The sequence below is a fragment of the Syngnathus typhle genome, linkage group LG16, assembly GCF_033458585.1.
Source record: "Syngnathus typhle isolate RoL2023-S1 ecotype Sweden linkage group LG16, RoL_Styp_1.0, whole genome shotgun sequence".
Taxonomy (NCBI): domain Eukaryota; kingdom Metazoa; phylum Chordata; class Actinopteri; order Syngnathiformes; family Syngnathidae; genus Syngnathus; species Syngnathus typhle.
The window spans coordinates 3,930,057-3,943,093 of record NC_083753.1 but is presented as its reverse complement, the minus strand read 5'-3'; the positions used below and the strand labels follow the sequence as shown (position 1 = coordinate 3,943,093).

Sequence of the window (13,037 nt, the reverse complement as noted above, 5' to 3'; positions counted from 1 at the left end):
GGGGGGTTATTCCCTCCTTGTCTGTGGCTCTTTTCTCCTCCATCAGCATCCTCTGCTGTCGTTGCCACAGGAGACCGCAGCAGATGTGGCACTTAGCAACACAGCCTTTCAGCCTCTTGCGGCAGCGGATTTATACGCACCCTCACCCCTGACGCGCACATGTTCGACGATGCTCTCGGCATCACATAATATTTCACGTCCAAATGCGAACTTGATAGAGTTTTGTTTAATGGAAGGAAGTAAAATTTGGTGAATGTTGTTTATTGACATTGCTGTCCGCCCTGGTCTTACCCCGCAGGGAAGAGCGCTGTGCCAAAGTTGTTTCCGTGGCAACCCATTCCAACGACAGTCTGGCAGCACTGGCCAATGAGGCGGCGGGGTCAGTGCGGGTGGAGGTGAGTATGCAGCAGGGGACGTGATGCGATTATTTCCGGGCGTCGCTGGGTGTCTTGATCAAAGATGGCGGCGTGCCTTTGTTTTTAATGACCATGACAACGGAAGGGGTTCAACCGATTTGGTCATTTCAAATGTCGTTGAAGATCTTTTCACGAATCATGACCCACTTTCGGAGACCTACTACTAATTTTGAAGCTCTTTTTTATGCGAGTGAAAAAAAATAGTTTGTTATGGTTGCTGTGATGCTAACATTGTTGAGCGCAGCCATCAAGATTTGGCTGTAAATTCCGCCGTGGAAGCAGCACTTCAGCCGCCATTTTTTTAGCACATTGCGAGTATTTTTCCAAATGTTTGCGCGTGCTTCTCGTAAGCACCACGCGGACAGTACGCCACGTGACTGAGTTTGTCGAGTGCTGAACGCAGAGTGAACCTGTTATGGCGTCCATGTTGGAGGAGGCTCGCCAGCTTCTCCAGCAGCTTCGGTGGCGGAAGAAAGTTCTGGACGAAAACCTGGAGTCTGTGGAGAGAGAGCGCGGCGGAGAGGTTCTGCACTGCCAGCTTAAGGCTCTTGTAGCTAACAGGTAGAAGAGCCTGAGCAACATAAAATTGTTTTGTCCTTCCAGGGAATTGGCCAAAAATGAGGCCCAGTCAAATTTTAGCGACCCCTTTAAAGATTCTTGGAAGTAAAAAATCACCAAGCAATGTCACAATGATGCCTGCCGGATTGGTGTCAGTTGGACCAACGGCAGAATGTATGATTCACACGACACTCCGGGGGCGGCACGGTGGTGTACTGGTTAGCACGTCCGCCTCATTGTTAGGAGGGTTCGATTCCACCTCCGGCCCTCCCTATATGGAGTTTGCATGTTCTCCCTGTGCCCGCGTGGGTTTTCTCCTGCGCCCATCTTTTTGGTTTTTTTTGCCTTTTTATTTTGGTAGTCAGGCAGCTGGTTGGAGCACTGGTTTGTACATCCGCCTAACAGTTCGGAGGGTGCGGGTTTGATTCCACCTCCGGCCCTCCCTGTGTGGAGTTTGCAAGTTCGCCCCGTGCTTGCTTGGGTTTTCTCCAGGCACTCCGGTTTCCTCCCACATCCCAAAAACATGCTTGGTAGGCCAATTGAGCACTCCAAATTGCCCCTAGATGTGAGTGCGGATGGTTGTTCGTCTCTGTGTTTCCTGCGATTGGCTGGCAATCAGTTCAGGGTCTCCCCCACCTACTGCCCGATTACTGCTGGGATAGGCTCCAGCATGCCCGCGACCCCCGTGGGGACAAGCGGTATAGAAAATGAATGGATGACACTCCGGGTGGCTCGCCTGAGCCTGATGTGCCTTAATGTTTTGTCACGTGACCTCGGCAGCGAATCCAGCGAGCAGGCTCGCATCAAGAAGACGGTAGACGCATGGATACACCTGATTGGCAAAAACATACAGGTGAGCCCCGCTAAACATGTGACCAGTCCAAGCACCCCCCCACTTTCAGGTGACGAGGACTTTTTGTCAAATCATCACATTTGGCTTTTTTCAGCTCACCACAATTAATGAAGGAATAATTCCTAACGGAAATTGAACGCTTTTTTTCCTATCCATCGACAAAATAGTGACCCTATTCATCGATTATTAAACTGGTAAAACATAACGAAACTTTTCTGCCATATGCAGCCCAAGATCCAAGAAGAGGCGCCCAATAGCAGAAGCGTGGTGCCATTGCCGGGACGGCCAGTAAACGCGCTCACAGGAACAGGAAGTAAGAGGACAGCGACGGGGAGGGGACTCCGATGCCAGCAGGCCGCACCCAGACGGGTAGCTCACCCCCTCCTCGTAGTGTCGGGTCGGATCTGGCCACGCCCATGAGTACTCACCTCCGTGCTCGTTGCCACAGGCACCGCCGTCAGACGAGTCGTACCTGACGCGCCTGTACGGGAGAGCGCCCCGCGCAGTCCCGACGCCAGGCCTCCAGAGGAGCCCGTCGCTTCACTTGAACTCGATGGGGCCACCCACACAGAGGAAGCCACGCCTGCCGGCGGTGGACGGCGCGAAAGGGCAGACGTGTTGGCGGCCCCAGACTCGACAGTCCACCCGCCTGACCTCTGCGCCACCCACCAAGGCTCCTTCTGCCCCTATGGCCATCCCACTAGGTCAGTAGCACATTTTCCAATAGGAAATTTTACCTACAAATGTTTTAACATTTTCTCGTTGCACTTGAAGCGCATCCAAGGATAGGCCCCTCCCCCAGGTGTCACAATACTGTGACCTCACTTCCTGTGGAATACACTGCACCGGAGCTCCCCAGCCCGGCCTGCCCCACACCAGACTCCCCTGCCCTGTTGCACGCCACACCAGACCCACCCGCCCTGGAACACCACGCCACACCAGACCTACCCGTCCTGGATCCCCCCTCCCTACTAAGTTCTGGGCCCCTGGAGGAATGCGAGGAGCTTGGAGTGCAGTTGGGAAATGCGCCAGTTGAAGGGCCTGATGTGAGTATGCACTTGAAAAGACGTTCCCATTTGACAGTCACTGGCCAAAATCTCTTTCATCACTGAAGGAGCCTTGGAAATGAGCCGAGAACGGCTGTTAACATGTAAATGGCAGACTTCCTGTCTTGTCGCTAGGTAAAACAGGACTCACCCTTGCATCAAGAGCGAGTGGAGTCGGTGGAGGTTGAAGCTCACCCCACTCCGTCAGTCACTGTAGAAACGGTGAGTAAAATTAGGGAGGAAGACTTGGATGTAGACGCCCGATTCCCCAGATCGGAATTCTTATCCGCTGCTGATGCGGTAATGACGACGTCTAACATGAACCGTCCTCTGGCATCAAAGCGCTCTTCTGGCATTTGACGTCGCATCAAGCGTGCGATGTGACATTGTCCTTCCGGGGGCAGGAGGCTGTCGTGATGGAGGAGTGTCCGGTGGGCGAGGAAGTGCTCCATTTGGACAGCGGTCCATCTCCTCTTCCAGTCGCATACCAGGGTCCGGTCTTTCCTCCCGAGAATTGCAGCGCCATCCCTCCACACCATTGCAGCTGCGCAGCTACCCTGGAGGACGGCATGCTCAACCAAATGGTGCTCTGGTGAGACGCTCCCGTGTGCTGCCGAGTGCTCTGCTCTCATGCGAGCGCTCGCTCTCAAGATTGACTCTTGCCTCGTATTCAGGTTGGAGCAGCAGCTGATGGCAAGAATCCTCTCTGAGCATTACCCGCCTCCTCTCCCTGCCCATGACCACAACGACCGGTCTGAAGCGGCACAGCCGAGTGTCACCTCGGACATTGGTGAGTGGAGACGCCTGGCGCAATGTGACCTTTCCACACCAGGCGGATGTTGAAGGTCGGTTGTACTCGCCTGGCGCAGTGGAGGCAGCCGGTGGGGGAGGTCTGCAATTCTTCGTGGACGCCGGCATTCCGGTGGATTCTCCTTTGGTCAAAGAACTTGTTCACAAGGTTTTGGCTGAGATGGTGGAGCAGGTGCTGGCGCCCAGGGAGGCTCCAGTTCCAGGACCTGCCCAAAAGCCAAGACAAAATCCTGGTGCGGGGCTCGTTTCTTCCTTTCAGAAAAAAAGTGTTCCTGAGGTTCCGGCGGTTGTGACTCCTCTACCAACGCCTCTGGCAAGTCCTGTTCCATCCATCCGGGAGCAACTCCCGCTGTCCACGCCCCCTGCATCTGAACCAATTGACCGTTCCCCACCGCCAGTCATCGCAGCCCCTCCAGGTCATACAGCATTAGCAGCATTAGCGATCAGGGCTAACCTTCATAATACTGTTTGCAAAACATATGTACAAGGACAGATACTGTGTTTGGGAAAAAGACTGATGGAGGTTGGAACACTGCAGTGGTGCCTTGAGATATGAGTTGAATTCGTTCCCTGATGCACTTGTATGTCCAAACATCTTTGAAATGAATGGAAATGTCCATGATTTCACTTGATAAGATAACAATTGAATCAACAGATCTTGCCTCATTTTGGCTTCAATTAACGTTGCATTGGCAATATTGGTCACGGCTCACAAAACTCAAACGTTGGCTCGCATTTCAAGGCGCCACCATGTAGTGATTCGGTAGTTGGGAAGGCGGTCTCCGAACCAAATTATTTGTGGTTCTCTCTACCAATGTTTGGTTTGTGCCCTCAGAGCCCGTTGCCACACCCATCCCCAGCCCCGAAATTCTGCTTGCTGTCCATCAAGGCCCAAACGCGCCGTCCTCGGGGGCGGCTAACCCGCTGTCGGACAAGGAGGAGGAGCACCCGGACGTGCGCTTGCAATCACTGCAAGAGCAAGAAAACCAAGAAGAAGAAGAGACCCTTCCCTCGGCTCCAGCACGCGTCACCTGTCCCGTAGCCCCTCCCCCGGCCGATCCAGATCCGCCCCTCGATCCTTCTGACGACACCACCGCCAGTGCCGCCAGTGACACAGACAGCAGCACAGTGACGGGAAGTGATTCGGGCCTCAAGCTGCTCTCGGAAGGAGAACTGCTCATTAGCTTCCACCGCCTGGATAGTACCACGACAGGTACCCGCCGTGACTGAGCCAGCTTCACTTTGCGCCACCACCCAAACAAAATATTTTGTTTTGCAGAGGAGGCCAGTTCCTCGAGTTCTCTTCAAGACGTCGTGAGTACTCCCAAAATATTCATCTGCCTCTTTTTGTTTTTCTGTTTTCAATTCCTGTCAGCTCCTTTGATAACTTCCTGTTTAGCTCCTTCATCACATCCTGTCTGCTTTAATTGACCACGTGGATGCTTCCTTTGGCAAGATGACAAACCCTCATTTGCCCCTCGTATGGCAGCGGTCTCCCGTTGCTGTGTTGTGTGAATGGCTCAATGTGAGGCTTTGAAAAGCGCTTTGGTGTCGATAAAGCGCTTTCCAAGTGCAGTCCTTTTACCACCAATATGGGGTTAGGCTATTTTGGGGGTGCATAAAGGTAGGCTGCTCCAAATGATCCATCAAATTCATTAATTTTCTTTAATTGAAAAAGAATGCCGAGCCAGTGACGGCTCCGGCGATGAGGGGGACATTCGCACACAGCCTCGGTCTCCATTTACTTGCTGTTCCCTTTCCAGGACCTTAGCATCCCTAGTGAAGGGCAGGTCAAAGTCCACATGCACACGCTCCATGGAGAAAGATCGCTGGTAAAACATACACACACACACACAAACACGACCTCCGACTTGCCGTCTTTTTCGGGGCAGGAGGAGGACCTAAGCTCGGGGGAGGTGACGCACTCGATCACACCTGAACTAGATGGCAAAGTGAATCACTCTGGAGGTGTGACAAAGCAACATTATATATGACGTTATGGAAGTGACATCATCACAATGACACTGAAGGATCACGGCATTGACGTAATGGTGATGTCATCGTTGATCAGACGCCATGTTGGAGGCAACTAATGAGAGCAACGATGTCGACCCGACTCCAGTGGCCAGTCGGACGCTGACCTCTGACCTCCAGAGTGAACCCGCTCAGGTATCACGCACACTCGGAGCCGGACATTCGCACCCGACCGGACAGAGAACAGTTCAGTGTTAAGTGCACGTGTGTTTTGACAGGTGATCCCACTCAGAAGATCGAGCCCACCATCAGGTAAGAAACACGCTGCCAAGGCAACAAGCTCTGTCAACTCGGCACACGACCACCGGGTGGGGCATAATGCCGGCGGTGCGCACTTCATTCATAGCTTGTGCGCATGCGTCTTCTGCCTCACCTCCTTCACGTCACTCTTGCAATGTCAGCACTTCGACAGAGATGATCATATTTACGTCAAGTGTGTGTGCTTACGACTTAGTGGCTTATGCTGCCCCCTGTTGGTCTAAGTTTAAAACTAAATTCAGAATAAAAATTAGCCATTTGCTGAGCTCTTTTGGTGTCATTGACTGCAAAAGAAGTCACATGTCCATGTTTTCTGGGAGAGATGGTACCCTGTGTGTGTGTGCGTGCGCGCACGTGTGTGTAGGCCTATTTTTGCGCGTGATGCAGGTGTTGTGCCGAAAAAATGCACCACCGCTGGAAAATGCACCCCTTGACGGGAACGCGCTTACGTAATTCATTTTGCTACTTCCACCAAATACCGTTTTTTTCCATGTATAATGCGCAAAATTTAACTACCGTTTTTTTCCGTGTATAGTGCGCCCCCATGTATAATACGCACCCTCAAAATGGCATGCTGATGCTGGAAAAAAGCCTGTACCCATGTATAATACGCACCCAATTTTTATGAATTTTTTTTTTTTTTTAAGTCCCAATGATCGTCACACACGCAGGGAGGCAATGGGTCCCATTTTTATAGTCTTTGGTATGGTCTTACCTAGGCTGGATGTATTTTTTTTTCGTTGGCGTTGATTTCTCCGACTGCCCATAAACGCACCACCGCGCTCCGTGCGCGCACCGGAAAGAGGCGTGCGGACGTGAAAAAGGCGGCTCTGTATGGGAGAGACGTTGAAGAGGAATAAAAACACCCTTGGAAACCAAAACTTGGTGATTTCAAGTTTCATTTCGAGGGACATTTGTCACGTCTCGTCCCCATTTTGGTATGTGTCTAGGTTGCCATAGTTTCTGTTCGCGTCGCCCCTCTCTTCCTGTGTCACCTCAATCGATGTAACGTGTTTTGTATTTAAGTCCTGTCTGCCCCTCGCTCACCGTCGGATCATTGCATGTGTTACTGTCATGATGTCTGTTTGCTTTCTGTTCCTGTCTTTGGTAATGTCACCCTGTCTTTTTGTTCCACGACTTTGTCGGTCAGTCCTGTTGTTGGTTTTGTTTTCTAAGAAAAAATAAAAATAAAAAAATAAAAAGATTTTTTGTACCCATGTATAATGCGCACCCCAGATTTTAGGACAATAAATTCGTTAAATTTTGCGCACTATACATGGAAAAAAACGGTAGTTTATTGTCCTAAAATCTGGGGTGCGCATTATACATGGGTATAAAAAAAAGAAAATTTTTTTTTTTTTAAATCCGGATATGATACGCAGGCTGCCATTACAGATGCGCTTTCTTCTCTGCTGTTCACGTCAAACACACTCCATACAAACACAATGCTCTCGTATCAGACGCTTGCTCGATCATCTGCTTGTTTGCTGTCACAATGTACCCTACACAAATCCGAAACATTTCTTCGCTATCGAGTTTGCTAGCGCATGTGCAGTGATACTGACCGGCAGAATAACATCCGGTTGTTCCCAAAGATCTTTTTGTTGAAATAATTTTACGTTAACCAACTTAAGTAGGAGTCAAAATTTGGGTGCGTATTATACATGGGTACAGGCCTTTTTCCAGCATCAACATGCCATTTTTAGGGTGCGTATTATACATGGGGGCGCATTATACATGGAAAAAAACGGTACTGTTCCGTTAATAAACTCAGACATGTTATATATAATCATTCGTGAAATGGAAAACCTGTTGGTGTGCTATGTAACTGTTAAATAATGTTAAAAAAAAAAGTAATAGCAAACTCAGCTGTTCTCTCGGCCCGTTGAAAGTATATAACAAGGAGAAATAATCAGTTTTCCTTACAATTGCATGGATGGAAAATGCACTTCCAGCATAACGCTACTTTTGGATAGCACACAAACAAATTTTCCATTTTTAGAATGATTATACATAACTAGTCTGAGTTTATTAACGAAACGCTGTTTGGTGGAAGAAGCGAAACGAGTGACGTAAGCGCGCCTCCGTCAGAGGGTGCATTTTCCGGCGGGGGTGCATTTTTTGGCACAACACCTGCTAACTTGTCCCTCAGACATCAGTGGAAAGGTTTTGTCTTTGCTCGGTCATGTGACCGGTGACAGCTGTTAATCACGGACATCTCCACTCTCCCAGTAATTGGAACTTGCGTGTTCGTCATGACGACAAGATGGCAACAAGATGCTGTGTGCTGTGCTGCGCGGCATTACCATGGTGACATCGCAACGATGACATCTTTTGTGCAGGCCAACTGCAAGTCAGCACCTGGACCCCGAGAAGATGACGCACTCGTCAGTCGACGCTAGTGATTTCTTCTAAATGTGAATGGCAGGTTTTAGGACCCAACAACCAGCCTCTTCGGGACAGTCAGGGGAGGATTTGCGCTTTAAGAAGTAGTTTTCTTCCACAATCAAAATATGGATTTTTTATTATGATATTATTTATTGACATCGTTAATTGTTCATTCCCACCGTTTCTTGTCAAAAGCAATAAAGCTTTTATCATTTGAGTGGGTGCGTCTTCGAATTTATGACGGCTGGCGTGGGGATACTTTACTGCGAAAGGTCGAACAAGAAACGCGCGCCCTTGTCCACAAAGAGGACGCGACGTGCGGGGGCGCGGTCTGCCGGACTCACTGCAACAGTGGCGTAGCCAGGAATTTTTCCAGTAGGGGCGCGCGCCCACAGGAAGAAAAATCGAACATCACCCACGCCGTTCGCTGATCGCTAAAACAACATCCGGGTCCGGGAGGCAAACGGTGAATGGATAACATCGCGCACATAGAATATCGCAAGCACATTCGCGCAAGACTGAAAGAAAAAAACGGCATGAAAATGAAGAATCGAAAAAGCTAGATTTTTTTCAACCGGGGCGCCGCCCCGGCTTGGCGTACGCCACTGCACTGCAAGTGACGCACGCTGCGTCCGCTAGCACGTAGCGTCGCCGGCAGCGCCTTTTAGGTTATGCACGACGTGAGGGGGCGTGTGCTGGTCGCCGAGTCTTGCCTGGTCTTGCTGGAGCAGCTGCGCAACAGGTGTTGTGCTTGATTTGGTTCCCCCGTGAGATTTTGTTCCCCCTGCCGCACGCCTTATTTGGAAAGCGAAAAACCGATGTCGTACGGCGTCAGCACTATGTTTTCAATAAAAACATGAACTCACGTTTGCGTCAGTCCATTTGAATTTTTATAGAGGATTATTCTCATTTGATGTCTTTAAATTCATCCGCGTTCTGCCATTGAAGCGGGGTGCATTCAAAAACCAGTCGTACAGACGGAACACTCATCAACTTCATCAAAAAGCAACAATATAATTACGTGAGCTCTTTGCATAAACCTCGATGCAAAGAAACTCCTCTTTTTGGGTACAGGCTACAAGGAGTATATATTACAAAGGAGACTTTCTACTTAATTGTGATCATCATTCATCCATCCATTTTATTACTCAGGTATTTTCAAAGCAAATTAATATTGTTGCATTTATTAATTTGCTTTAAAATGACAGCGCAATATAATTAAAAGCTGACACTATAGCAATGTCAAACGTGTTAAGAAAAAGCCACACACGTTTTGTGATCAAATCTTTCATAACGAGAATGATTTGAGTGACACGGACATCTTTAACACTTCCCTGCAGCAGGCCATCGTCCCGTCGTGTTTCAAAGCTGCCACCATCGTACCTGTGCCGAAGAAACCTGCTCCGTCCTGCTTCAATGACTACCGCCCCGTGGCACTTACGCCCATCATCATGAAGTGCTTTGAGCGGCTTGTCATGGAGCACATCCGATCCGTTCCCCCCCCCCCACCATAGACCCCTTCCAGTTTGCGTACCGAGCCAAACGGTCCTCTGAGGATGCCATCTGCTCTGCCCTCCACTCAGCCCTCACCCACCTGGAGAGAAGGAACTCGTATGTGAGATTGCTGTTTGTGGACTTCAGTTCTGCCTTCAACACCATTGTGCCACAACGTCTCATCGGCAAACTCGACTAGCTGGGCCTCAGTACCTACCTCTGCAACTGGCTACTGGACTTCCTCTGTCAGAGGCCACAGGTGGTACGTGTTGGCGACAAAATCTCCGCCAGCATCACCCTGAGCACAGGGGCCCCCCAAGGCTGCGTGCTCAGTCCGCTGCTCTTCACCCTGCTGAGTCAGCAGTGCTGACGCATGACTGCACTGCAACCTACAGCGACAACCGCATAGTGAAGTTTGCTGACGACACGACTCTGGTGGGTTTCATCACCAAGGGAGACGAGACTCAATACAGGTTGGAGGTTGACCTTCTGACCACGTGGTGCAGGGACAACAACCTCCTGCTGAACGTCGACAAGACCAAGGAGATTGTTGTTGACTTCCGGAAGGGTCACACCCAACACCTGCCGCTGACCATCGACGGTGCTGTGGTGGAGAGAGTGAGCAGCGCCAGGTTCCTGGGGGTGCACATCAGTGAGTGTCCACCAACACCGCATCACTGGCGAAAAAGGCCCAGCACCGCCTGTACTTCCTGCGGAAACTCAGGCGAGCGAGCGCTCCTCCGGCCGTCATGACTACGTTTTACCGTGGCACCATTGAGAGCGTCCTCTCCAGCTGTATTGCTGTTTGGGGTGGTAGCTGCACTGACTACAACATGAAGGCCCTGCAGCGCATAGTGAACACGGCTGGTAAGATTATTGGTGCTTCACTCCCCTCCTTGAAAGACATTTACATCTCCCATCTCACCCGCAAGGCGACCACGATTGTGAGTGATGTGAGTCACCCCGCTCACTCTTTGTTTGATCTTCTGCCCTCTGGGAAGAGGTATAGGAGCCTGCGCTCCCGCACCACCAGACTCACCAACAGCTTCATACTCCAGGCTGTTAGGATCCTGAACTCTCTCCCCCTTTCTGCGTAGCGTCCTGTACTTTTGCGCTATGCTTACTGTCTGCTGTATGCACACTGGCTCCGTTTTGCTCCTGTTCTTTATTGTGTTATTTGTTTATTTATTATTTAGTCATCACTCTTATTATTTATTGTTTGTGCCTTCTTGTTTTTATTTTGTGTCGTTTACTTGTATGTCTATCTTGTACCATGTCTCGTCACCGTGGGATAGAGGAAACGTAATTTTGGTTTCTTTGTGTGTCTTGACATGTGAAGAGATTGACAATAAAGCAGACTTTGACTTTGACTTGATTTGAATAAATAATTGAGAAGAAATTTCAGTTCTGAAGGCTCCTTTTGTCCCAAGTGACAGATGGTGGGAAGGGGGGATAAAAATTGTAACAGGAACTCTATAAAAAATGTCAAGCCGTGAGAATTTGTGCCCCCCTCCCATTTTGAGAACGGTGACATCGACTGGCTTTTTTTTTTCTTCCCTGGGGGTCTGTTCAGGTTGTGTGGCAAATTTGAACAGGTTCCCTCATTCCTAGGCCAAATTACAGGGGGGGAACACATCCTCACAGCTGCCCCGTGAGGATATGTCCCCCCCCCCCCCTTATTTTGAAAACGGTGAGTGCTGGACTCCAGCTGTTTTTTTTCTGTCTTCCTGGGGGTCTGTTCAGGTTGTGTGGCAAATTTGAACAGGTTCCTTCATTCCTAGGCCAAATTACAGGGGGAACACATCCTCACAGCTGCCCCGTGAGGATGTGTTACCCCCCTTGTTTTGAGAACGGTGAGTGGTGGAGGCCAGCTGTTTTTTTTCTGTCTTCCTGGGGGTCTGTTCAGGTTGTGTGGCAAATTTGAACAGGTTCCCTCATTCCTAGCCCAAGTTACAGGGGGGAACAGATCCTCACGGGTGCCCTGTGAGAATATGTTACCCCCCCATTAGACCTTCTACACTGCCGTCATCCAGTCTGTCCTCTGCACTTCGATCACTGTCTGGTTTGGATCGGCCTCCAAACAAGACAAGCACAGACTGCAACGGACAATCAGGACTGCAGAAAAGACAATTGGAATCAACCTCCCATGTATCCAAGACGTGTACCTGTCCAGGACCAGGAAACGTGCAAGGAGCATCTCTTCTCACCCAGGTTGCAGTCTGTTTGAACTATTCTCCTCCGGACGGCGTTATAGAGCTCGGTACGCCAAAACCAGCAGACACAGAGACAGCTTCTTCCCGCAGGCTGTTGCTCTCACACCACTCTTAAAGTCTCAGAGTCATTATTGTGCAATAACATCCTGCTCTCCACACCTTTTTTGAATTTGTCTACACTGTTTGTACTATGTGTCTGTAAAGATGTGGATTAGTGGTTAGGGATGGAGCACTATGGACGAGTCCGGTCAGAGAATCTTGCATCAACTTTATTCTCAACAGCAGTGAGTATACAGGTTTCCAGGAGTGTATGTTAGTGGGTTTGAGTGTGTACTTGTGTATGTGTGTGTGGTCTATACAGAAGGAAAACAAAGAGAAATAATGTAATTAGATTATGACAGTCAATTACATCATCTAATAAACATATGCATAAACAGCTATGTAGGGTATCGCAACTACAATAGCACAATGCCAGCAATAACAACTGATATACAGGGCCATAAACTTTACTACTGCTACCACCCTTAATGAACATTCAATAAGTGCGTTACTGCCGCTTTAAGCGCTTTTGCACTGCTGGCCGACGGCACTCGGTGTCGGTAATAACAACGTATAGTACACAACTGAACTAAACACAGTAATACATTTCTAACGCTATAGGCACACGTTTGACAAACATATGACGATAGTACGCAGACAACATGGCGGCACCCCGTGCGAAGCCACTAACCACGCACTTATCCCATACAAGTTATATCCGCTCGTACCAGCAACAGGAAGTAAACAAAGATATGTTCGCTCCCCCAAGTGTACAGGCCAGTCTGCATAACTCACCTGGGGTTTCATAAACGCACACAAATGTCACGGGAAAAAGGGGTTTTGTAAGTCCGTTTTCCTCCCTAAGCGCGAGACCAAAAAGGGAGCGTGCAGCGTTCTCATAAGTGTCCCGCTTTCTGAGGAGGCGTTC

The 13,037-nt window shown here is 49.6% G+C and overlaps 3 protein-coding genes across 13 annotated transcripts in view; 2 read left to right on the top strand and 1 right to left on the bottom strand.

Annotated features, from left to right (window-relative positions):
- kiaa0586 (KIAA0586 ortholog) overlaps positions 1-8,580 on the top strand; it is a 14,344-nt gene extending 5,764 nt beyond the window's left edge. Inside the window, exons 8-24 of one of the 7 annotated variants that reach the window (XR_009718411.1) lie at positions 299-395; positions 820-977; positions 1,755-1,827; positions 2,056-2,196; positions 2,276-2,531; positions 2,602-2,873; positions 3,009-3,095; positions 3,278-3,465; positions 3,548-3,663; positions 3,743-4,099; positions 4,519-4,896; positions 4,963-4,997; positions 5,447-5,515; positions 5,576-5,651; positions 5,714-5,852; positions 5,936-5,969; positions 8,208-8,224. Coding sequence is in view for 4 of the 7 variants with exons in the window: in XM_061301625.1 (XP_061157609.1) it covers positions 299-395; positions 820-977; positions 1,755-1,827; positions 2,056-2,196; positions 2,276-2,531; positions 2,602-2,873; positions 3,009-3,095; positions 3,278-3,465; positions 3,548-3,663; positions 3,743-4,099; positions 4,519-4,896; positions 4,963-4,997; positions 5,447-5,651; positions 5,755-5,852; positions 5,936-5,969; positions 8,208-8,377 (2,665 nt within the window). In the remaining 3 variants the exon portion in view is untranslated. Of the gene's footprint in view, positions 1-298; positions 396-819; positions 978-1,754; positions 1,828-2,055; positions 2,197-2,275; positions 2,532-2,601; positions 2,874-3,008; positions 3,096-3,277; positions 3,466-3,547; positions 3,664-3,742; positions 4,100-4,518; positions 4,897-4,962; positions 4,998-5,446; positions 5,652-5,713; positions 5,853-5,935; positions 5,970-8,207 lie in introns of all 7 variants that reach the window. The other 6 variants (XM_061301626.1, XR_009718412.1, XR_009718410.1 and 3 more) reach the window with 6 other exon arrangements.
- timm9 (translocase of inner mitochondrial membrane 9 homolog) overlaps positions 1-13,037 on the bottom strand; it is a 20,561-nt gene extending 7,524 nt beyond the window's left edge. Inside the window, exons 1-2 of one of the 2 annotated variants that reach the window (XM_061301638.1) lie at positions 12,905-13,037; positions 6,691-6,805 (exon numbers count right to left, since the gene is read on the bottom strand). The gene's annotated coding sequence lies outside the window, so the exon portion shown is untranslated. The remainder of the gene's footprint in view (positions 1-6,690; positions 6,806-12,904) is intronic. The other variant, XM_061301643.1, reaches the window with a different exon arrangement.
- Positions 12,201-13,037, top strand: part of LOC133169427 (uncharacterized) — a 28,086-nt gene continuing 27,249 nt past the window's right edge. For all 4 annotated transcript variants that reach the window (XM_061301634.1, XM_061301633.1, XM_061301630.1 and 1 more), the window contains exon 1: positions 12,201-12,354. The gene's annotated coding sequence lies outside the window, so the exon portion shown is untranslated. The remainder of the gene's footprint in view (positions 12,355-13,037) is intronic.